Source organism: Silurus aristotelis (genome assembly GCF_946808225.1).
Source record: "Silurus aristotelis genome assembly, chromosome: 28".
In the NCBI taxonomy this organism is placed as follows: domain Eukaryota; kingdom Metazoa; phylum Chordata; class Actinopteri; order Siluriformes; family Siluridae; genus Silurus; species Silurus aristotelis.
This window is the reverse complement of record NC_139601.1, coordinates 16605223-16629997: the sequence shown is the minus strand read 5'-3', so window position 1 is coordinate 16629997 and position 24775 is coordinate 16605223. Positions and strand designations below refer to the sequence as shown.

The 24775-nt window shown below is 38.0% G+C and overlaps 1 protein-coding gene and 5 pseudogenes across 6 annotated transcripts; all 6 read right to left on the bottom strand.

The window, feature by feature from the left end:
* Positions 1 to 145: 145 nt before the first annotated feature.
* Positions 146 to 1192, bottom strand: LOC310722301 (trace amine-associated receptor 13c pseudogene; annotated as a pseudogene). Its single transcript has one exon. The product of its transcript is annotated as a trace amine-associated receptor 13c pseudogene (transcript).
* Positions 1193 to 2595: 1403 nt separating this feature from the next.
* On the bottom strand, positions 2596 to 3495 carry LOC310722300 (trace amine-associated receptor 13c-like; the record flags this gene model as incomplete). Its single annotated transcript, XM_083534664.1, has 1 exon — positions 2596 to 3495. One exon carries the CDS (start codon positions 3493 to 3495, stop codon positions 2596 to 2598), a length of 900 nt encoding a protein of 299 aa, XP_083390790.1.
* A 2592-nt stretch (positions 3496 to 6087) lies between these two features.
* Positions 6088 to 6963, bottom strand: LOC310722299 (trace amine-associated receptor 13c pseudogene; annotated as a pseudogene). The gene has a single exon. The product of its transcript is annotated as a trace amine-associated receptor 13c pseudogene (transcript).
* A 4316-nt stretch (positions 6964 to 11279) lies between these two features.
* Positions 11280 to 12366, bottom strand: LOC310722298 (trace amine-associated receptor 13c pseudogene; annotated as a pseudogene). The gene has a single exon. The product of its transcript is annotated as a trace amine-associated receptor 13c pseudogene (transcript).
* Positions 12367 to 13208: 842 nt separating this feature from the next.
* On the bottom strand, positions 13209 to 13967 carry LOC310722297 (trace amine-associated receptor 13c pseudogene; annotated as a pseudogene). The gene has a single exon. The product of its transcript is annotated as a trace amine-associated receptor 13c pseudogene (transcript).
* Positions 13968 to 19492: 5525 nt separating this feature from the next.
* On the bottom strand, positions 19493 to 20627 carry LOC310722296 (trace amine-associated receptor 13c pseudogene; annotated as a pseudogene). The gene has a single exon. The product of its transcript is annotated as a trace amine-associated receptor 13c pseudogene (transcript).
* Positions 20628 to 24775: the final 4148 nt, after the last annotated feature.

Sequence of the window (24775 nt, the reverse complement as noted above, 5' to 3'; positions counted from 1 at the left end):
CACACAATGTCTGCTGATGTACCACACAAACTAGATGTGAATGTTTATTTTACAAACTGCATAATAAGAAATGATTATAATTTTATGAATATAATTTTAAATATAAGCATTATATAAATATATTTAGGCAAATCCTGCCTGCGTTTTATACTGCATAAACCTTAATGTTGCATGAGTGGGGGGCGAAGATCTTTAGTGTAATTATTAGATACAGTGTTTTTCTAAACCAGGGATAGAAAAGACCATATATAATGGGATTTAAAGCTGAATTAATATAACCCAACCAGACAAACACATCAAAAAGAACTAGTGGAGTTGCAAAGTTAATATAAGGATCGATTAGAGACGTAACAAAAAATGGCATCCAGCAACAAATGAAAGCTCCTACAACAATACCGAGAGTTTTTGCTGCTTTGTTTTCATGTTTCACTCTTTGTGAAAACTTGGTTAAATTTGCATCATTTTTGCCCAGTTTTACACCCTCCATTCTTTTTGCATGCTTTCTTGAAATGAAAAATATTTGTGCATACAGACAGAACAAAGCAGAGCATGGCAAAAAGAAACATATACATGCATCTAATGCTGCCCATAATGCATTGAACAAAAGGCTGCAATATCCCAGGCATTTGATAGATGCAATGTATTCATCTAGATTTTCCAAATTTGCTTTTGAACACAGCAGACCATAAGAATATACAGCAGCTGCAGTCCAACTTAAAGATACCATAAGCCATGCAACAGGTATAGTTACTCTTGTAGGATACTGAAGTGGATAGCACACAGCTTCATATCGATCCGTAGCGATAGAAATCAGATGGAAGATCGATGCAGTTGTGAGGAACATGTCAAAACTAGAGTGTAAAAAACAGAATTCTTCACTGTAGTACCAGCAGCCATCCACAGTCCTGGTCATGCTAAAGGGCATGACCGTGATTCCCAGAAGCAGATCCACCAGTGCCAGAGACATCACCAGAATGTTTGTAGGTGTGTGAAGTTGTTTAAAATGAGCTATGGAGATAATGACAACAGAGTTCCCTAAAACTGTAATGGTCATCGCAAACACCAGTATAAAATATATCACAGTCTGAGTTGCTGTGTTGTATGAGGATTTTACACAAGAGACATTTGAGTCAGGAAAACAGTATGTTTTCAAATCTTCTTCTAATAAAGATGAATTTAGAGCTTCTGGCATCCTTTACCATGAATATGTTGAACGCATTTGGAAAAAAGATGTGGACCTGCAAGTGACATATGAAATCATCCACCCCTCCAAACAGAAGCACTGAAAGTTATAATAGCTTCAAAAGCCAATTGGGAAATAGTGGTCCAATAGGAACAGGTTTCTTTCATCTGTAAACAGTATCTGTAACAAATTAAAATTGTAATGCAAACATATATCTGTCCACAATATTATATATTTAATTATTGGACAAACGGACACTAGCAAAGTCATAAGCTGCAAATAATGATATGTAAGCAGATAATAGTATTTTATGGTTTCTATTTTTATAGTTTAATCATTTAGATTTAAATTTTTATAAAGCCATACTACAATGTGACAACATGCTGAACATCTTCATTAATCTATACTTTATTGCTTAGGGAAGGTAGGGGAGAGATGATTTATTGCCACTTTGATCGTTTGGCATGTTTGTAGGCGTGTAAAGTTGTTTAAAATGAGCTATGGCGATAATGACAACAGAGTTCCCTAGAATTGTAATGGTCATCGCAAACACCAGTATAAAATATATCCCAGTCTGAGTTGCTGTGTTGTAAGAGGATTTTACACAAGAGACATTTGAGTCAGGAAAACAGTATGTTTTTAAATCTTCTAATAAAGAAGAATTTCGACCAATGACCTGCTTGCACTGTTCATTTGTACTCGTATTTTATTTCTGCTGTATCTGTAATAAAGATTTATGCGTTATATTGCAACAGGTGACTTTTAATGTAAAGGTTAAAGAAGTCAGGGATGACAGATAATAGTTTGGAACTTTTTCAACTGACAACAGACTAAGATCACATCTAAACTAAATAAAAGTTCTGACACAAGGGTATTTTTTTCACGATTAATTATGAACCAATTTATGTGCGGTAAAATCGTTCAAATAATGAAAAGCAAACTTTAGGAATATTATGTTGTTGTTTTTTTTCAAAGGAAGAACTGTGGCCAAAATGTACCCAGTGTAACAGGAATACATTTAATTGCACTATTTTGCATGTTCGTACTATTATATTTGCACGAAAGCCACGCCTTAAGTTTGAATTAGTGGCTGTGATAAATATACTCTGTACAGTATGCATTTTTACAAATTTTAACATTTTATTAAATATATCTTTTTTAGTATTGGCATCACAACAGGCCTACTAAAATAAAAGTATAAAGTAAGATAAATAATATAAATAAAGAACAATGATACATCTTATGTGTAAAGTGTACATAGTCCACATATACTGTCATACAAAAGTTTATTATTTTTCAATATACACATCGGAAACAACTAATTAAAGATGTTTAATAGGCTGGGGCATGGAAATAGATTTAAGGGCAGTCGTTTTTGTCTGTTGAATTTTAATACATGTCTTTCATGATGCTTACAGTTTCATATTAGAAGAATGTGAACCAAATATTTTTAGTGTAACAATGAGATACAGTGTTTTTCTGAACCAAGGATAAAAAAGGCCATATATGATTGGGTTTAAAGTTGAATTAATGTAACCCAACCAGACAAAGACGTCATAAAGAACTGACGGGGTGGCAAAGTTAATAAAAGGGTCGAGTAGAGAGGTAAGGAAATATGGCATCCAACAAGAAATGAAGGCACCTACAACAATACCAAGAGTTTTTGCTGCTTTGTTCTCATGTTTCACTCTTTGCAAGATCTTATTTAAGCTCATATCATTTTTGCTCTGCTTGACAGCTGCAATTTTTCTTGCATGTTTCTTGGAAATAAAAAATATTTGTGCATACAGACAAAACATAACAAAGCATGGTAGAAAAAAACAAATGCATGCATCCAATGCTGCACATAATGCATTGAACAAAAGGCCACAATATCCCAGGCAACTTATAGATGCAATATAATCGTCTAATTTTTCCACATTTGCTTTTGAATAAAGGAGTGTGTAAGAGTAGACAACAGATGCAGTCCAACTCACAGCTACCATAAGCCATGCAACAGGTTTAGTCACTCTTGTAGGATACTGAAGTGGATAACAAACAGCTTGATATCGATCAATTGCAATAGAAATCAGATGGAAAATTGATGCTCCAGTGAGGCACATGTCAAAACTGGAGTGTAAAAAACACAGTCCTTCTCCGTAGTACCAGCAGCCATCCACAGACCTGATCATGCTGAACGGCATGACCGTGATTCCCAGAAGCAGATCCACCAGTGCCAGAGACATCACCAGAATGTTTGTAGGTGTGTGAAGCTGTTTAAAATGAGCTATGGATATGATGACCACAGAGTTCCCTAGAATTGTAATGGTCATTGCAAACACCAGTATAAAATATAACACAGTCTTAATAGTTACATGGTAAGAAGCTTTTGAACAAGAGATATTAGAATCAGGAAAACAGAACTCTTCAGAATATGTTTCTTCCAGGAAAGATAAATTTAGGGTTTCTTGCATCTTTTAACATGAATCTGTTAAACACATCTGGAAACATTGGGACCTGCTGTTGATGTCTAGTAACAAATAGTTCTATATGATATACTCACTTCCCTGCAGTGGCATTTATATTTGCTTTAGAATCAATGAATAAGGCCATCTGGGAGATGGTTGTCCAACAGAAACAAAGTTACTTCTGCATCTGAATAAAGTGGCAATAATATTGCTATGGAAATGATTACCTGTATTTTTAACCAGCACATTTGGCTAATATATATATATAAATATTGGTGTGTGTTTTTTTGCAGTTTCCCTGTGCACTGCACAGTTTGACCTTGTTGTGAATTTGCTGGGATGTCCACTTCTGTGATGATTGGCAGCTGCGTTGAATTTGTTTCTGTTTGTAAATAATCCTCTATATAATAATAAGCTTTAAATTATTTGGAAATGGTTATAGAGCCAGAGACCATCTGAAAGGGGTAAAGGCCTGTGGTGGCAGTTAAAAGGGCGTTATGGGCATACTCCACCCACAGTAGGTTGGAGGCCCAGGAGGAGGCCTCTTAGGCACATGGGATGTCTTGTCCGGTCTTTAGTTCTCGCTTGAGCCTCTCTGTCTGGCCATTGGTTTGGGCATGGGAACCAGAGGATAGGTTGATTGGGGTGCCTAAGAGGCAAAATAACTCCTTCCAAAAGTTAGCAGTGAACTGAGGGCCCCGATTGGAGAGGATGTTACGCGGTAGGCCTTGCAGGCGGAAACCGTGCTGGAGTTTGAGTAAGGCTGTCTTCTTAGCAGACAGCAGTTTGGCAAGGAGAATAAAGTGGGCCAGCTTGAAACAGTGGTTCACCACAGTAAGAATATCGGTATGCTCGGCAGAGGGAGGAAGCCTGTTTAGGCTCTGGCTTGTCGACTGTGGCTTGCTTGACCCTTTCCTCAAGGTCCATGTCCAGTGCACAGTGTTGGGAGGGGGAAGTGTGGGTTCCAGTGTAGGATCACCCTCCTTGTTAAGCTAGTTCAGCCTGGAGACAGCATCAGGTTTTCTGTACCTGGATCCTGGGCGGTAAGAGAGTGAAGTTAAACCAGTTCAAGAATAGGCCCCAGCGTGCCTGCTGAGGATTAAGACTTTTGACCGTACTTAGATATTCCAGGTTTTGGTGGTCTGTCCAAACCGAAAAGGGTGTCTTGGCACCCTCCAACCAGTGGCCCCACTTTTCCTGAGCTTATTTCACTGCCAGGAATCCCACTCTCCAATGGGCTAATTCTGTTCAGTCAGGCAAAGAGAGAAAAAGGCACACAGATGCATCCGGTTGTCAATGGCATCTCTCTTGGTAAGCACAATGCCATGTGAAGAGGTCTTTGAGCTTTGTGAACGCTGGCTCAGCCTCGTGATTCCACGAGAAGGGCCGGTGGGCAAAGTTCTGCTGGTGCAGGGGGGCCACTACTAAGCTGTGTTCTTGGATGAACCTCTGTTCTTTAATAAAACTGTACATTTAAAGACTGAACAAACCTTGCCTGGAAGGATGAATCTTGGTATTTGCAGAAACAACACAATTTGCTGACAACATCAATCTCCCAACTTTCCGCGTGTCTACAGTCCAGGCTGGTGGAGGTGGTATAATGGTGTGGGTGATGTTTTCTTGGCACAATTTGGCCCTGCTAATGCCAGTCAATAATGTTTGAATGTCATAAGCTATTTGTATATTGTTGCTGACCATGTGCATGCCTTAATGGCAACAATTTATCCATCTTCTTATGTCTACTTACGTATTTCTGACAGAATTACTGTATAAACAAGTGAGTTAATAACTGAATGCAAAACGTTTGTTCAGTTACAGCCCATCCAGAGTCTTTGCTCATTTTTTTGAGGGTACTCAGTAGCTGGCCATGACAATCACTGTCCTTCCAGAACTGCCTTCCAAGTTATTCTGGGTTGGCAATGTTCAGAAGTTTCACCCTGGTGGATCATAACCAGGTTGTAAGAACTGCAACTCAAACAGGCTGTTCATCAGCTGATCAAAAGTTTAAGACCATAGTCCAAAAATACCCACAACAATCAGGCAGGCAAATATATAATATATATTTTAATTAATCCTACAGGTATAAAGTAGTCAAATAGGCAGCACAAGCCTTTATGATATGGTTTTAATTCAACTAATGAGTTAAAATTGCAGTTGTATTACATAAAATTGTATCCAGCCTTCAATAGTTGCATAAAATGTAAATACATGAAAATATCATTGTATGTACATGTATTTATCTGCATTTTTGGTTTCAAGACATGTACATATGCAATGCTTCAATGCAGCTAATTCTGTAATCAAGCAATGGATAATTTGTGTTGTGCAAAGTGTGCTTATACACATAAAATACATTATACAATGTTTTTTATATTATCATCACAGACATGACTAATTAATGTATTTAATCGTTTTAGGGAAATAACAATTAATTTCAACTCTTGAATAAATCTGTTATTATGTATAAACTTTTATCTCAGACGAGCGAGGAGCAAATATTTTTAGTGTAACAATGAGATACAGTGTTTTTCTGAACCAGGGATAAAAAAAGCTATATATGATGGGGTTTAAGGTGGAATTAATGTAACCTAACCAGCCAAACAAATGATAAAGTAAAAAAGGGGTGTCAGAGTCAATAAAAGGATCAAGTAGTGTGCTAACAAAATATGGCATCCAGCAAAAGTTGAAGGCCCCTACAACAATCCCAAGAGTTTTTACTGCTTTTTTCTCATGTTTAACTCTTTGTGAAAACTTGTTTAAAATCACATTTTTCTCCATAATTCTTCTTGCATGCTTTCTTGAAATAAAAAATATTTTACCATACAAACAAATCATAACACAGCATGGTAAAAAGAAACCTATAACTATATTCAACGTTGCCCATAGTGCATTCAAAATAAGGCTGCAACTTCCCAAACAGTTTGTCAATTCACTGTCTATATTTGCTTTTGTCAGTAAGAGACTGTAAGCGTACACTGTTGCTGCAGTCCAACTCACAGCTACCATAAACCATGCAACAGGTATAGTCACTCTTGTAGGATACTGAAGTGGATAACAAACAGCTTGATATCGATCAATTGCAATAGAAATCAGATTGAAAATTGATGCTCCACTGAGGCACATGTCAAAACTGGAGTGTAAAAAACACAGTCCTTCTCCGTAGTACCAGCAGCCATCCACAGACCTGATCATGCTGAACGGCATGACCGTGATTCCCAGAAGCAGATCCACCAGTGCCAGAGACATCACCAGAATGTTTGTAGGTGTGTGAAGCTGTTTAAAATGAGCTATGGATATGATGACCACAGAGTTCCCTAGAATTGTAATGGTCATTGCAAACACCAGTATAAAATATAACACAGTCTTAATAGTTACATGGTAAGAAGCTTTTGAACAAGAGATATTAGAATCAGGAAAACAGAACTCTTCAGAATATGTTTCTTCCAGGAAAGATAAATTTAGGGTTTCTTGCATCTTTTAACATGAATCTGTTAAACACATCTGAAAACATTGGGACCTGCTGTTGATGTCTAGTAACAAATAGTTCTATATGATATACTCACTTCCCTGCAGTGGCATTTATATTTGCTTTAGAATCAATGAATAGGGCCATCTGGGAGATGGTTGTCCAACAGGAACAAAGTTACTTCTGCATCTGAATAAAGTGGCAATAATATTGCTATGGAAATGATTACCTGTATTTTTAACCAGCACATTTGGCTGAAACATATATATATATATATATATATATATATATATATATATATATATATATATATATATATACAGTGAGGAAAATAAGTATTTGAACACCCAGTTATTTTGCAAGATCTCCCACTTAGAAATCATGGAGGGGTCTGAAATTGTCATCGTAGGTGCATGTCCATTGTGAGAGACATAATCTAAAAAAAAAAATCCAGAAATCACTATATATGATTTTTAAACTATTTATTTGTATGATACAGCTGCAAATAAGTATTTGAACACCTGTCTATCAGCTAGAATTCTGACCCTCAAAGACCTGTTAGTCTGCCTTTAAAATGTCCACCTTCACTACATTTATTATCCTAAATTAGATGCACCTGTTTGAGGTCGTTAGCTGCATAAAGACACCTGTCCACCCCATACAATCAGTAAGAATCGAACTACTAACATGGCCAAGACCAAAGACACTAGAGACAAAATTGTACACCTCCACAAGGCTGAAAAGGGCTACAGGGAAATTGCCAAGCAGCTTGGTGAAAAATGGTCCACTGTTGGAGCAATCATTAGAAAATGGAAGAAGCTAAACATGACTGTCAATCTCCCTCGGACTGGGGCTCCATGCAAGATCTCAGCTCGTGGGGTCTCAATGATCCTAAGGAAGGTGAGAAATCAGCCCAGAACTACACAGAAGGAGCTGGTCAATGACCTGAAAAGAGCTGGGACCACCGTTTCCAAGGTTACTGTTGGTAATACACTAAGACGTCATGGTTCGAAATCATGCATGGCACAGAAGGTTCCCCTGCTTAAACCAGCACATGTCCAGGCACGTCTTTAGTTTGTCAATGACTATTTGGATGATCCAGAGGAGTCATGGGAGAAAGTCATGTGGTCAGATGAGACCAAAATAGAACTTTTGGGTCATAATTCCACTAAACGTGTTTGAAGGAAGAAGAATGATAAGTATTATCCCAAGAACACCATCCCTACTGTGAAGCATGGGGGTGGTAGCATCATGCTTTGGGGGTGTTTTTCTGCACATGGGTCAGGGCGACTGCACTGTATTAAGGAGAGGATGACCGGGGCCATGTATTGCGAGATTTTGGGGAACAACCTCCTTCCCTCAGTTAGAGCATTGAAGATGGGTCGAGGCTGGGTCTTCCAACATGACAATGACCCAAAGCACACAGCCAGGATAAGCAAGGAGTGGCTCTGTAAGAAGCATATCAAGGTTCTGGCGTGGCCTAGCCAGTCTCCAGACCTAAACCCAATAGAGAATCTTTTTGGAGGGAGCTCAAACTCCGTGTTTCTCAGCGACAGGCCAGAAACCTGACTGATCTAGAGAAGATCTGTGTGGAGGAGTGGGCCAAAATCCCTCCTGCAGTGTGTGCAAACCTGGTGAAAAACTACAGGAAATGTTTGACCTCTGTAATTGCAAACAAAGGCTCCTGTACCAAATATTAACATTGACTTTCTCAGGTGTTCAAATACTTATTTGCAGCTGTATCATACAAATAAATAGTTAAAAAATCATACATTGTGATTTCTGGATTTTTTTTTTTTTAGATTATGTCTCTCACAGTGGACATGCACCTACGATGACAATTTTAGACCCCTCCATGATTTCTAAGTGGGAGAACTTGCAAAATAGCAGGGTGTTCAAATACTTATTTTCCTCACTGTATATATATATATATATATATATATATATATATATATATATATATATATATATATATATATATATATATATATATATATATATATCGGTGTGTGTTTTTTTGCAGTTTCCCTGTGCACTGCACAGTTTGACCTTGTTGTGAATTTGCTGGGATGTCCACTTCTGTGATGATTGGCAGCTGCATTGAATGTGTTTCTGTTTGTAAATAATCCTCTATATAATAATAAGCTTTAAATTATTTGAAAATGGTTATAGAGCCAGAGACCATCTGAAAGGGGTATAGGCCTGTGGCGGCAGTTGAAAGGGCGTTATGGGCATACTCCACCCACAGTAGGTTGGAGGCCCAGGAGGAGGCCTCTTAGGCACATGGGATGTCTTGTCTGGTCTTTAGTTCTCGCTTGAGCCTCTCTGTCTGGCCATTGGTTTGGGCATGGGAACCAAGGGATAGGTTGACTGGGGTGCCTAAGAGGCAAAAGATCTCCTTCCAAACGTTAGCAGTGAACTGAGGGCCCCGATTGGAGAGGACGTTACGCGGTAGGCCTTGCAGGCGGAAACTGTGCTGGAGTTTGAGTGAGGCTGTCCTCTTAGCAGACAGCAGTTTGGCAAGGAGAATAAAGTGGGCCATCTTGAAAAAGGGGTTCACCACAGTAAGAATATCGGTATGCTCGGCAGAGGGAGAAAGCCTGTTTAGGCCCTGGCTTGTCGACTGTGGCTTGCTTGACCCTTTCCTCGAGGACCATGTCCAGTGCACAGTGTTGGAAGGGGGAAGTGTGGGTTCCAGTGTAGGATCACCCTCCTTGTTAAGCTAGTGCAGCCTGGAGACAGCATCAGGTTTTCTGTACCTGGATCCCGGGCGGTAAGAGAGTGAAGTTAAACCAGCTTAAGAATAGGCCCCAGCGTGCCTGCTGAGGATTAAGACTTTTGACCGTACTTAGATATTCCAGTGTCCGGTGGTCTGTCCAAACCGAAAAGGGTGTCTTGGCACCCTCCAACCAGTGGCACCACTTTTCCTGAGCTTATTTCACTGCCAGGAATCCCACTCTCCAATGGGCTAATTCTGTTCAGTCAGGCAAAGAGAGAAAAAGGCACACGGATGCATCCGGTTGTCAATGGCATCTCTCTTGGTAAGCACAATGCCATGTGAAGAGGTCTTTGAGCTTTGTGAACGTTGGCTCAGCCTCGTGATTCCATGAGAAGGGCCGGTGGGCAAAGTTCTGCTGGTGCAGAGGGGCCACTACTAAGCTGTGGATGAACCTCTGTTCCTGAATAAAATTGTACATTTAAAGACTGGACAAACCTTGCCTGGAAGGATGAATCTTGGTATTTGCAGAAACAACACAATTTGCTGACCACATCAATCTCCCAACTTTCCTCGTGTCTACAGTCCAGGCTGGTGGAGGTGGTATAATGGTGTGGGTGATGTTTTCTTGGCACAATTTGGCCCTGCTAATGCCAGTCAATAATGTTTGAATGTGATAAGCTATTTGAATATTGTTGCTGACCATGTGCATGCCTTAATGGCAACAATTTATCCATCTTCTTATGTCTACTTACGTATTTATGACAGAATTACTGTATAAACGAGTGAGTTAATAACTGAATGCAAAACGTTTGTTCAGTTACAGCCCATCCAGAGTCTTTGCTCATTTTTTTGAGGGTACTCAGTAGCTGGCTATGACAATCACTGTCCTTCCAGAACTGCCTTCCAAGTTATTCTGGGTTGGCAATGTTCAGAAGTTTCACCCTGGTGGATCATAACCAGGTTGTAAGAACTGCAACTCAAACAGGCTGTTCATCAGCTGATCAAAAGTTTAAGACCATAGTCCAAAAATACCCACAACAATCAGGCAGGCAAATATATAATATATATTTTAATTAATCCTACAGGTATAAAGTAGTCAAATAGGCAGCACAAGCCTTTATGATATGGTTTTAATTCAACTAATGAGTTAAAATTGCAGTTGTATTACATGAAATTGTATCCAGCCTTCAATAGTTGCATAAAATGTAAATACATGAAAATATCATTGTATGTACATGTATTTATCTGCATTTTTGGTTTCAAGACATGTACATATGCAATGCTTCATGACAGCTAATTCTGTAATAAAGCAATGGATAATTTGTGTTGTGCAAAGTGTGCTTATACACATAGAATGCATTATACAATGTTTTTTATATTATCATCACAGACATGACTAATTAATGTATTTAATCGTTTTAGGGAAATAACAATTAATTTTAACTCTTGAATAAATTGCTGTTATTATGTATAAACTTTTATCTCAGACGAGCGAGGAGCAAATATTTTTAGTGTAACAATGAGATACAGTGTTTTTCTGAACCAGGGATAAAAAAAGCTATATATGATGGGGTTTAAGGTGGAATTAATGCAACCTAACCAGCCAAACAAATGATAAAGTAAAAAAGGGGTTTCAGAGTCAATAAAAGGATCAAGTACTGTGGTAACAAAATATGGCATCCAGCAAAAGTTGAAGGCCCCTACAACAATCCCAAGAGTTTTTACTGCTTTGTTCTCATGTTTAACTCTTTGTGAAAACTTGTTTAAAATCACATTTTTCTCCATAATTCTTCTTGCATGCTTTCTTGAAATGAAAAATATTTTACCATACAAACAAATCATAACACAGCATGGTAAAAAGAAACCTATAACTATATTCAACGTTGCCCATAGTGCATTCAAAATAAGGCTGCAACTTCCCAAACAGTTTGTCAATTCACTGTCTATATTTGCTTTTGTCAGTAAGAGACTGTAAGCGTACACTGTTGCTGCAGTCCAACTCACAGCTACCATAAACCATGCAACAGGTATAGTCACTCTTGTAGGATACTGAAGTGGATAACAAACAGCTTGATATCGATCAATTGCAATAGAAATCAGATGGAAAATTGATGCTCCACTGAGGCACATGTCAAAACTGGAGTATAAAAAACACAGTCCTTCTCCGTAGTACCAGCAGCCATCCACAGACCTGATCATGCTGAACGGCATGACCGTGATTCCCAGAAGCAGATCCACCAGTGCCAGAGACATCACCAGAATGTTTGTAGGTGTGTGAAGCTGTTTAAAATGAGCTATGGATATGATGACCACAGAGTTCCCTAGAATTGTAATGGTCATTGCAAACACCAGTATAAAATATAACACAGTCTTAATAGTTACATGGTAAGAAGCTTTTGAACAAGAGATATTAGAATCAGGAAAACAGAACTCTTCAGAATATGTTTCTTCCAGGAAAGATAAATGAATAGTTTCTGGCATCTTTTGACATAAAAATGTACATTTGTTGTTGATGTCCAGTAACAAATAGACCTATATGATATACTCACTTTCCTGCAGTGGCATTTATATTTGCTTTAGAGCCAATGAATAAGGCCATCTGGGAGATTGTTGTCCAATAGAGTTACTTCTGCATCTGAACAAAGTGGCAATAATATTGCTATGGAAATGAATACCTGTATTTACAACAAGCACATTTTGCCTGTGATATATATATATATATATATAACATACAAATAAAATGTAATTGTGCCACTGTAAACTTTCCCTGATGTCCTTCTTTCTTTAGCATTGTGTTACTTTTATAGAGGTGATCACACTTGTTGATTATCACTTAATCAAGGGCATTTTATTAGCAGCACCAGACTGCTACTTACTGTAGCTTCTGAATTTCCATTGAAGAAGGAAGAGTGTGCTTAGTTTTTCACACAATTTCTTGAATTTTGCTTGATTTTGACAAAAAAAAAAAAAAAAACGGTGCCACATGAAATATGTCATGTTTCTGTTAATCTCAGATTGACTTCATTTCAAAACCTGACCTTTAATGTCATGATATGTAAATCTTTAGAATTAAAGGGTGTACTTACTTTTTTTCATACAACTGTATGTGCCACTAAGCAAATTTAGTGTTTAACAAACACCTGTATGCCTACTCAGTCATGCAATTACTGTATGTCACTTGTTTTGCAGCAGGACAGTGCATCCTAAAAATAAGGCCCAGAATATGGATAATTGTTATAGGGTATGTGGAGTATTCACACCAACAGTTCAATCAGAATGGGTTAAAAAATGTGATCTCAATCATTTCGGTTTTGGCATTCAGTCTAGTGTCAGCTGTTCCTTTCTGTCAGCCAAGAACTAAATTGAGGTTTGCAGTGGGCTCAGGCTCAATAATTAATTAATGTAACCCAACCAGACAAAAAAATCATAAAATAAAAAAGGGGTGTCAGAGTCAATAAAAGGATCAAGTAGGGTGGTAACAAAATATGGCATCCAGCAAAAGTTGAAGGCCCCTACAACAATCCCAAGAGTTTTTACTGCTTTGTTCTCATGTTTAACTCTTTGTGAAAACTTGTTTAAAATCACATTTTTCTCCATAATTCTTCTTGCATGCTTTCTTGAAATAAAAAATATTTTACCATACAAACAAATCATAACACAGCATGGTAAAAAGAAACCTATAACTATACTGAGTGTAGCCCATAGAGCATTCATAACAACGTTACAACTTCCCAAACAATTTGTCAATTCACTGTCTATTCTTGGTTCTGTCAATAAGAGACTGTAAGCGTACACTGTTGCTGCAGTCCAACTCACAGCTACCATAAACCATGCAACAGGTATAGTCACTCTTGTAGGATACTGAAGTGGATAACAAACAGCTTGATATCGATCAATTGCAATAGAAACCAGATGGAAAATTGATGCTCCAGTGAGGCACATGTCAAAACTGGAGTATAAAAAGCATAATTCTTTGCCGTAGTACCAGCAGCCATCCACAGACCTGATCATGCTGAACGGCATGACCGTGATTCCCAGAAGCAGATCCACCAGTGCCAGAGACATCACCAGAATGTTTGTAGGTGTGTGAAGCTGTTTAAAATGAGCTATGGATATGATGACCACAGAGTTTCCTAGAATTGTAATGGTCATTGCAAACACCAGTATAAAATATAACACAGTCTGAGTTGCCACATTATGAGGGTTTTTGATGCAAGATGAATTTAATTCAGGAAAACAGTAAAGTTTAACATCTGCTTCTTCCTGTAAATAACTAAGAGTCTCCAGCATCCTTCAACATCAAAGTATAAAAAAAATGGCGACCAGTCACGTCTCTCCAAAGCTTCCGTATCAAATGATTCTGTTGGTGAGAAGAGCCAGAAATTATATTTGCATGCTGCATGATGAAAGACACCACTTGGGAAATAATTGTATAATAGGAAGTTACTTTTACTTCTGAACCATGATCCAAATCCATTGCAGTGTATGTTTTTTACATTGCAGTGTAGTCCATCATGGCTTAATATGGTTGCGGATCAAATTGCGTTCCGTTGTGTTTTTAATTTGACAGTATTGACAGGCACAAAATGATTCGCTGGTAATTAACCATCATTATTCATTATATAGTGCATAGAAATAGAATTTATTTTATCTAAATATATATTTTTAACACTGGTTTCCTGAGTGAATTTTGCCACAGAAATGAGCAGTTATTAGTATTAATTATTAGTATTAACATATCAGTGAAATCTGAAGGCTTTTTCCATCAACCAGGTAAACAATCTAAGATGATGAAATTGGAATGGTGTGGGCTCCAGATGGGCAAAGCCACAGTGGCTTCCGTGGGCTTTCTACAGACAAAGCCACAGTTGGATTATCTACTCCCGATGCTCAAAAGTGCAAAACGGCTGTGGGCATTGAATGGTCTAAGCTACAGGGGGCCTTTGTAGGTTATCTGTGGGCAATCCCACAGGTGAGTTGCTCACTGAAAACTCTCATAGGGCCCAAAAGAGCAGAATTGATGTTGGCTCTAAATGTGGGGGATAGCCATAAGCCATAAGGGGGAGTAGTAGCTCAGTGGTTAAGATGCTGGGTCACTGATTGAAAGGGCAGAGGTTCAAGCCCTAGCATTGCCAATCTGTCACCCCTGTGCTGCAGGGGTGCTGTATCATGACTGACCCTGCTCCCTGATCCCATCTTCTGAACAAGCTGGGATATGCAAAGTCATTTATTTCACTGTGCTGTAATATATATGTGACAAATAAAGGCTATTTTATTCTATAACGGTCCTCTGTGGGTTTTATATGTGTTTTCTATGAAGCCCACATAGGGTCCTTATAAGGTCAAAACTGCTATGAGCCCTGAATGGGCTAACTCACAATCCACCAAAATAAACCCACACATTTCCACATTGCGCCTGCATGAGATGTTTGCTGTGGAAAATTCTTTACTTGCCAAAAAACTGTCATTTTGACACCTAACTGGTGCTGATGATGCCCCTTTAGGCCTAATAATCTAATAATAATTCTGTACAAAAGTATGGCAGAAGAATATTCTACACTGATCAGTACTTATGTGCCACATTGTGTGTGGATTTGTAGGATGTTTATATAGGGTGTGAATGTGCTGAAGTCCAGGTGTGTGATTTAAGCCAAGATGTGTCTGTCTGCTTCTTAACATTTACGCTCACATAGATAAAAACCTTTGCAATCCTGTAGGGGATGTGAAAAATAGGCATCAAGGCGGATGTGTGAACACATTGATCGAATTAAAGTTATTACAGCATAAGATCTATACTGTCAAAAAAATACATTTTATTGAGAAACATCAACTATAACTACAGAGTACCCTCTTTATATAGGTACAATTTTATTTTTCACAAGCATCACAAGACCCATTTTTTTCTGGAATAAAGCCTTGAATGCTGAGAAACACATAGAAAATATCATTGGAGAGTTTGCCAAACCGTAATAATTCTTTTAACACTAGCAATCAGGTTAGAGCCACAATATTCATAGTCCATTTCTATTTTAAACAATAAAAAATTATAGCAGAGGAATTAGGAGCAAATATGTTTAGTGCAACAATGAGATGTCTTTCTGAGTCATTAATAGAGAAGGCTGTATATGATTGCTCCTGAACACATGCTGGCACATACCCTACAGGTCTGGGCCTCGGTGTACAAGCCAAGCAAAAATACTGATACCCCAAAGTCTGTATTTCAAATATTTCTAAATGCCTTTGAAGGAATACTAATGACTCAAATGTTTTTGATGAAATTTGAGTGTTGAATGACAAACAGCAAAGAAACATATTTTAATTCTAAACCTTATCCCTACTTTGACTCATCACTTCAATGTAACTTGTTCAGTCCTTGCATCATGGATACACATACAAAGGTAACGACATATGAAAAAGATGAGCTAATGTTTTGATGGGAGTCTAACACACACAAGAGACCAGATATTTAGGGAATCTTTCACAGGTATCCTTCTAATCAAAGGTGTCTATGTTGTTTATTAGAATTATAAAATTATTATTAAAAAAGGTTCATCCCTGATCATTCGGAACGCCAGGAGACACGATCTTTTTGCACAAATATTTTGTTTCTACGATTCAAAACAAATTAGTGGCAATAATAAATTGATGAGATTCTCTCACAGGTATCCTTATAGTCAAAGGTGTTACTGGCATAATATCCCATTGACTTCACACTTTCATCTCATTTATGTCTCCTGAAACCACAGGCTAATTAGATCACTACAGGATTACATCAGTGTGTGTGGGCTTCTGCAATACACTGTTTATTTTACACAAAGAAACAGCAAGTGCATGATGATTTAGCAAAAAAAATAAATAGCGTTTTCTTCATGCAAGACACAGATACATTAATCATGAAAATGGTAAAAAAAAAAAAAAAAATAATAATAATAATATATATGAGAGGCCTACATATCCACATACACTATATTGCCAAAGATATTGGGACACCTGACCTTTACTGCTATATGTGGTTCTTTTCCAAACTGTTACCACAAATCTGGAGGCGCTCAGTTGTGCAGGACGTCTTTAGATGCATTATAATAAAATGTTGCATTCACTTGAACTTGGAAACCCAAACTTGCTCCAGCATTGTAATGCCTCTCTGCACAAAGTGAGCTTCTTGAAGATCTGGTTCACATGCTTTGGAGAGGAAGAGCTTGAGTGGCCTGCTATAGAGCTTTTGGGATGAATTGGAATGCTGACTGAACCCCAGCCCTCCTCACCTACCTGCCTTTCATAACAATCTTGTTGCTGATGAACACAAATATCCATAAGCACACTCCAAAATCTAGTGGAACATCTTTCCAGTAAAGTGGAGGGATTTACTGTACAAGAGCAAATTGGGACTAAATATGGAATGCAATGTTCAAAAATCACATACCAACTTATGACCAGGTGACCCAATACTTTTGGAAATATAGTGTATCTGTGATAATGGCAAGCAAGATGTTATTATCTATTATTGGTTTTGGATGTAAGGTATTTATACCTGATTCAAATTGACCTAATACATGAAAAGACCTGAAGTAATTAAAAACGTCTGATGCATTCTTCAGTCCCTTCACATGATACAGATATCATGCCTTCACCAATTGACAATTAAGAATTATTTTATGGCATTAATATTGCACCCAGCAGTGTGTAATGTTTAAAACTGTTGTTCTTTAATAGTTCACATTTAGAATACTATATACTGCATTGTTGTTTGTTTTCCTCCCCAGGAATATTGTTGGTGTTTCTGGAAGTGAATAAAACTTAGTTTACTTTAATTCTTCATTTCAAAGCAGTGTACACCAGCATCACTAGCACTTTTTTTCTATGTGAAATCAGGCCTTGATTATGGCAAAACATTAGCATGTCTGTGTAACCTAATAACAGCTGCATTAGAACTGGAAAAAACAGGAATCAGTTCACTGAACTGTAATTATCTATTTTATATTATAGGCTTTAAAGTGCATCAACTTTAACATCAGAGGAGTAATGAGCAAATCTTTATTTGTGTAAAAATCGTAGTGTTACATGAACCAGAGATTAAAAGGAGTGCATGTGATTAGGGTGAATGTGGAATCAGTGAAAGCTTGTATGTTGATTGGTGAAGAAATTTTTTTTCTGAATCAGTCCAAAATTCCCAAACATTAAATAGGGTGTTTTCAAACAAGAGGCACTTGAACCAGGATAATAGGTCTCATTCAAACTTCTTTTAGCAACAATTAGTTTGCATCTTCAGGCACCATTAAATCTAAAGAGGTCAAAAATATTTGTGACATGTCGTCGCTCTTCAGTGTCATATAAAAAGTGATTATTTAGGAAATGCCATTAGTTTTGTAAAGAACATACCTGTCCATTTCATTATTTCTAGGACATTTGAACCTTTCTGCAAGTTGACACATGATATGAATTTGCATGTACTGTATTGCATTTTGGCAGACACCTTTATCCAGCGTGGCTCACATTTGAGGTAAGGGCCTTGTTCAAGGCCTTAGCAGTGGCATTTTAGTGGTGCTGAGATTTAAACTCCAGCACCGAGCATTTTGTGAGCAGTTAAGATCTGTTAAATTCATTGCATGTAATAATTGTAAAGAAATAGTTGCTTTGTATAATTTATATTATATTCTGTTCAGTCCTTGCATAATGGATACACATACAAAGGTAACCACGTAGGAAAAGATGAGGTAATGTTTTGATGGAGTCTAAAACACGCAAGAGACCATTTATCACCTCTAACATATAATGATGGTGAATCTTTCACAGGTATCCTTCTAATCAAAGGTGTCATTGTTGTTTATTAGAATTACAGAATTATTATCAAGACAGTTCATCCCTGATCATTCGGAACGCCAGGAGACACGATCTTTTTGTACAAATATTTTGCTTCTACGATTCAAAACAAATTAGTGGCAATAATAAATTGATGAGATTCTCTCACAGGTATCCTTATAGTCAAAGGTGTTACTGGCATAATATCCCATTGACTTCACACTTTCATCTCATTTATGTCTCCTGAAACCACAGGCTAATTAGATCACTACAGGATTACATCAGTGTGTGTGGGCTTCTGCAATACACTGTTTATTTCACACAAAGAAACAGCAAGTGCATGATGATTTAGCAAAAAATATTTAGTTTTTTACATGCAAAATATACAGAGATACAAAACCTACCAAATATAGTGATAAACACCTGTTTTTCTTTTTTAGGCTGTCTTTCTAAGTTTTTTTTTTATTTTTTTTATGAGAACCCATTGTTCTTTCTGAATATGGTGTATTCATAAACTATTAAGGCCTTAACTTCTTTATTAAAAAAGGGTTAAGATTATCAGCAATACACTGGGTTATGTCACAAATAGAGAAAGCAAATAAAGGATGATTTGGCTCAAGCATTAGGCTTAAACGCATGCAGGTCAAATTTAATAAAAAATCATTTGTTCTGTCAACTGCTCTGGAACAAGGCCTCGACTTCTATTAAACACAGAGTCCACATTGAAAAGTAAAAGCCAGTCAACACCATTAAATTTGTTGTTAGAATGCACCTAAATAATAAAAACATACAAATCTAAATAGAATTTGTACAATTCTTTGTCCATCTATTTGAAGCAACAAATACTTTGATCTACTAGAATTATTTACACCCAGTTTTTAAGCAGCATAAACCTTAATATCAGAGGAGTTTGGAGCAAATATTTTTAGTGTAACAATAAGATACAGTGTTTTTCTGAACCATGGATAGAAAAGGCCGTATATGATGGGGTTTAATGTTGAATTAATGTACGCCAACCAGTTAAAAAGGTCATAAACGATATCAGGAGTGGTGAAGTTATAAAGAGGATCTACAACAGATATAATGAAATATGGCATCCAGCATAAGTTAAATGCTCCTACAACTATACCAAGCGTCTTTGCTGCTTTTTTCTCATGTTTTACCTTTTGTAGAATTTTGTTTGAGTTCATGTCAGCTCTGGTCTGCTTTGTGCCCTCCATTTTTTTCGCATGCTTTTCTGACACTAAAAATATTTGAGCATACAGACCAATCATAACACAAATTGGCAAAAAGAAAAAGAATGTTGCGCATACAGATGCGCAAACTATGTTAACCAAAATATAACAATTTTCAAAACAATCCATAGCTGCAATATTTTCTTCTAAATCTGCTTCGTTTGCTTTTGTACCAACAGTACTGAAAGCATACACTGTAGCCAAAATCCAACTCAGAGCTGCCATTAAACCTGCCACAGGTAGAGTTATTCTTGTTGTGTACTGAAGCGGGTAGCACACAGCATGGTATCGATTCGATAGCGATGAAAATCAGATGAAAGATTGATGCGCCAGTGAAAAGAAAGTCAAAATTAGAATGCCAGTAGCAGTATTTTTTTCCAAAGTACCAGCAGCCATCCACAGTCCTGAGCATGCTGAACGGCATCACTGTGATTCCCAGAAGCAAATCAACCAGAGCCAAAGACATCACCAAAATATTTGTTGGTGTGTGAAGTTGTTTGAAATGCATTATAGAGATGATGACCACAGAATTCCCTAAAATTGTAATGGCCATTGCAAACACCAGCACTGAATATAACACAGTTTTAGCCACCACATTGTGAGAAATCTTCACACATGAAACATTTGATTCAGGATAACAGTATTCTATCAAATCTTCTACCTCCAGTAAAGATGAATTTTGAGCTTCTACCATCATTCAAGCTAATGATGTTAAAATATACACATGGCACTTTGATCTGCAGTCTAATGTGCAAAGTGATTCGTAAATGTCCGTAGTTTTATCAGGTCAAGTAATGATCCCATCTGGGAAATTGCTGTCCAATAGAAACAAAGTTCCTTTTCCTTTTACTCAAATCGGCTCTGTTATCGTGCACATTATTACTTTCTCTTGAAGAATCAATATATCTCATGTGCTTTAAGCACTTTATTGTGACTCCTGAACCAGAGAAACTTCAGCTTTTACACCTAAATGACTCTTGTCCAGTTCTGACCTTGGTTGTGATACGGTGCTTTGACAGACTGGAGAAACTTCATCATATCCTCACTACCTGACACCCTGGACCCATTTCAGTTTGTGTACCTTCCGACTCACTTCATAGATGGCACCATCTCACACCTGCTACACACAGCCCTAAGCCTTCTAGACATCAGGAAGGCAAATTACATCGAATGCTGATTGTTTACTACAGTTCTGAATTTATTTACATGATAATTTTTCCAAACTCACCAGCAAGTTGGAGGCCCAGGGACTTGTGATATCTATGTCTTCTTGACATACATATCATAATCAGTAGGAGTAGGCAGACATGTCTCATCCTCAGCACTGGAGCCCTTTTAGGCTAGTGTCCTGAGATTTCTGCTGTACTTTTTGTACACATGACTAATAAATAAATCAGAATAAATGTTTGGAGAACTGGTTCCAGGGAAATGGCCTCCTCCTGGATGTCAGCAAGGCAAAAGTTTGTGGACTTTTGCACATAGCAGAGTATCTCGCAGTTTGCAATTGGAGATTGAGAAGCTTGTGGCAGTTTTGGCTCAAGTCGTCGCCAAGCTAGACCTCGCCGTCACTGCTGGTGGGAAAGGCTGGGGCTGCTCGACCTTCCATCATTATCAGGAGTTACAGAGACAGAGTGTTGCTTCTCGCACTCCTCCTGTGAGGGATCCTGTGCGACACTCTGGGCGCGAAGTCCAGGGTGATGGTAGATATGAGGACTGTCATTTTAGATATGAGGGCTTCTGCCAAAAAGTCCTGATATAGGACGTTCTGAGGGACCCTGCTGGGAGACTACTTGTCAGCCGGTTAAGTTCTGCAAGACGTGTCTTGGTGGGTACTGCGTACTGTAGACAAAGATTATACGATTCAGTTCGGGTCTCGTCTTCCTCTGTTCTATGGGGTTTGTCCCACCTCGAAAAGGCTCTGGTCAGGGGACAAGAAGTACACACTCTTCCTTGCCTTCGAGGTGGTCCCTCCATTAGAGAAAGAGTCTGGGTTCTACAGCTGATACTTCGTAGTTCCCAAGAAAGATGGTGGATTGTGTCCTATTCTTAATCTACATCAGCTGAAACGCTCACTTATGAGACTCAGGTTCAGAATGCTGACCCTCAAGCAGGTCGTGTCTCAGATCAGATCTGAGGACTGATTTGTCACGGTAGATCTAAAGGATGCTTACTGTCATGTATCCATCCTCCCTTCTTACAGGAAGCTCATGAAGTTCACTTTCGGGGTCAAAGCTTACCAGTACCGGGTACTTCAGTTTGGCCTTGCCTCCTTACCTCGCACCTTCACAAAGTGTGTTGATGCGGCTCTGGTTCCCCTGAGACCTCAGGGCATCCACATCCATAACTATATCGACGATTGGTTGATGCCTAGAGATGCTAGCCATCCTTCCAGCATTGAAACGTTTCCTTCCGGACCTCAGAGATTACCAAGTGTTGATCCGTTCGGACAATACCTTAGTGGTCTCATACATCAACCATCAGGGGGGTCTGTGCTCTCGACCCCTAAATAAAATGTCTATGTACTGATTATAAATACAGAAGACTTCACCAGTGCTAAGATCTGTGTAAAACAGTGTTTATTAATTAATGTGAAATATATTTTGACTTTTCCGCAAGTTATGTGACATAATAGGCATTTGAATGTGTTGCATTGCAGCAGAATCCTTTATTCAGAGTGGCTCACATGTTGGTTTAAGGTCTTGTTTAAGGGCTTAGCAGTGGCACTTTGGTGCTGCTCCGATTTAATCTCACAACTTTCTGCTAAGAATTTCAGCACTGAGCTGCCATTTCCATTTTGTGACCATTGAGGCTCCGTTCTATTCATTTCACTTGATATTAATAAAGAAATTATTGTTTTGTGTAATTTATATCATATTCTGTTCAGTCCTTGCATAATGGATACACATACAAAGGTAACCACGTAGGAAAATGTTTTGATGGACTCTATAACACGCAAGAGACCATTTATCAAAAGTACCAAAGTATACCATAGCAAATATAATGATAAGAAACTAGTATTTCAATTTTTTTCGGGGGCTGTTTTTCTAAGTTTTAGTTTGTTTCATGTGAACCCATTGTTTTTTTCTGAATATGCCGTTTTCTTATACTATTATGGTTTGACTACTTTATTAAAAAACTGGCATGTCTGCCCTCAAATGTCATACGATATTTCGCTAAACAATAATACCTAACACTACATAACCTGAAAAACCTATGGCTGTTATTGATTTTATTTACACTGAACAATAAAAGGAATAGCAGCCATGGGTTTTCGACACAATGAGCTTTTCTTGTGTCAAAAATATTAACAGCTGTACAGAAAGCTGAAATTTGTCAAATCTTGATTGTTAATGATGATGATGATGATGACTAATTTATGTGTGAGGAGAAAGTCAGTGTGCCATAAATGCAATTCTTTTCCGAAGTGTCAGTAGAAATAAACAAACCAGACAAACCTGTCATTGCCAGTGACACCCCCAAAAGGTTTGTAATTGTATGAAGTTGTTCAAAATGAGCTATTACAATAATGACCTCTTGAAGAACCCCTACCCAGTTTTACCCAAATAAATGCAAAGGTTTTTGATCTGCAGTTTCGTGTAAAAAGTCAAGTCAAGTCAAGTTTATTTGTATAGCGCTTTTCACAACAGACATTGTCTCAAAGCAGCTTTACAGAAAACAACAGTGAAGGTGAATGGTGTGCGTTTGTCCCTGATGAGCAGCCGTGGCGACAGTGGCAAGGAAAAACTCCCTTAGATGATATGAGGAAGAAACCTTGAGAGGAACCAGACTCAAAGGGGAACCCATCCTCATATGGGTGACATCAAAAGTTTGGTCATAAATCTTTCAACAATACAGAACAATTTGTGATCATCATAGATCCAGCATCAGCTTCTCCATGCCAGGGCCTTTAAACACTCGGCATCTACTTCTCCATGATCATCCATAGGTCCATAATCTTCATGAGGTGGGACGTGACTGGAGCTGGCCAAACCTCAGGAAGCCTCGGGATGGGGAGAGAAAGAGAAGCAGTGGAGAGGAATTAGCGTAGCTGCTGTTCATGATATTAACAGCACAAGTTGATAATGTGCATGTGATCAGATGTTCTGGAGCACAAGGTTGTGATGTGATGTGTGTTATGTGTAGGCTTTGCTAAAAAGATATGTTTTTAATCTGCACTTAAACTGGGAGAGTGTATCTGAACCCTGAACACTGTCAGGAAGACTATTCCAGAGTTTAGGAGCTAAATGTGAAAATGCTCTACCGACTTTAGTGGACTTTGCTATTCTAGGAAAAAAGTGATTTTTACTTTAAGAAATGTCGATAGGTATATTTGCTAACTGGTTGACGAAAGAAAATGCCTGAAGTATGCAAGGGAGTTTATACAAGGGTCTCTATTCTATCTCCTATATCATATTTGCTGTTTAATAGGCCTAGTAAGTCAAGCTCAGACTGTTACTGAAACTGACAAGCATCTAACATACTATTTACCACAGATTAAGTGTACATATACAGGTTTGCATCAGCCTGTGGGCCGACACTCAGATTATCAGCAATATACTGGTTTACATCACAAATAGAGACGGAAAATAAAGGATGATTTGGCACAAACATTAGGCTTAAATGCATGCAAGTAAAATTGAATTCAAATAATTTGTTGTGTCAACTTGCACAAGCATCACAAGTCTCTTTTACTGAAATAAGGCCTTGACTTCTATAAAACACTGGTACATACAGTATGTTCACATTGAAAAGCAAAAGCCAGTCAACACCATCAAATTTGTTCAATTCAGGATGTGAGTATTCCTTTTGTTACCATGCACTTACATAATAAATACATAAAAATCTGAATTTAATTTGTACAATTATATGTCCACATCAATTTGAAGCAACAAATACTTTAATCTACTAGAATTATTTACACCCAGT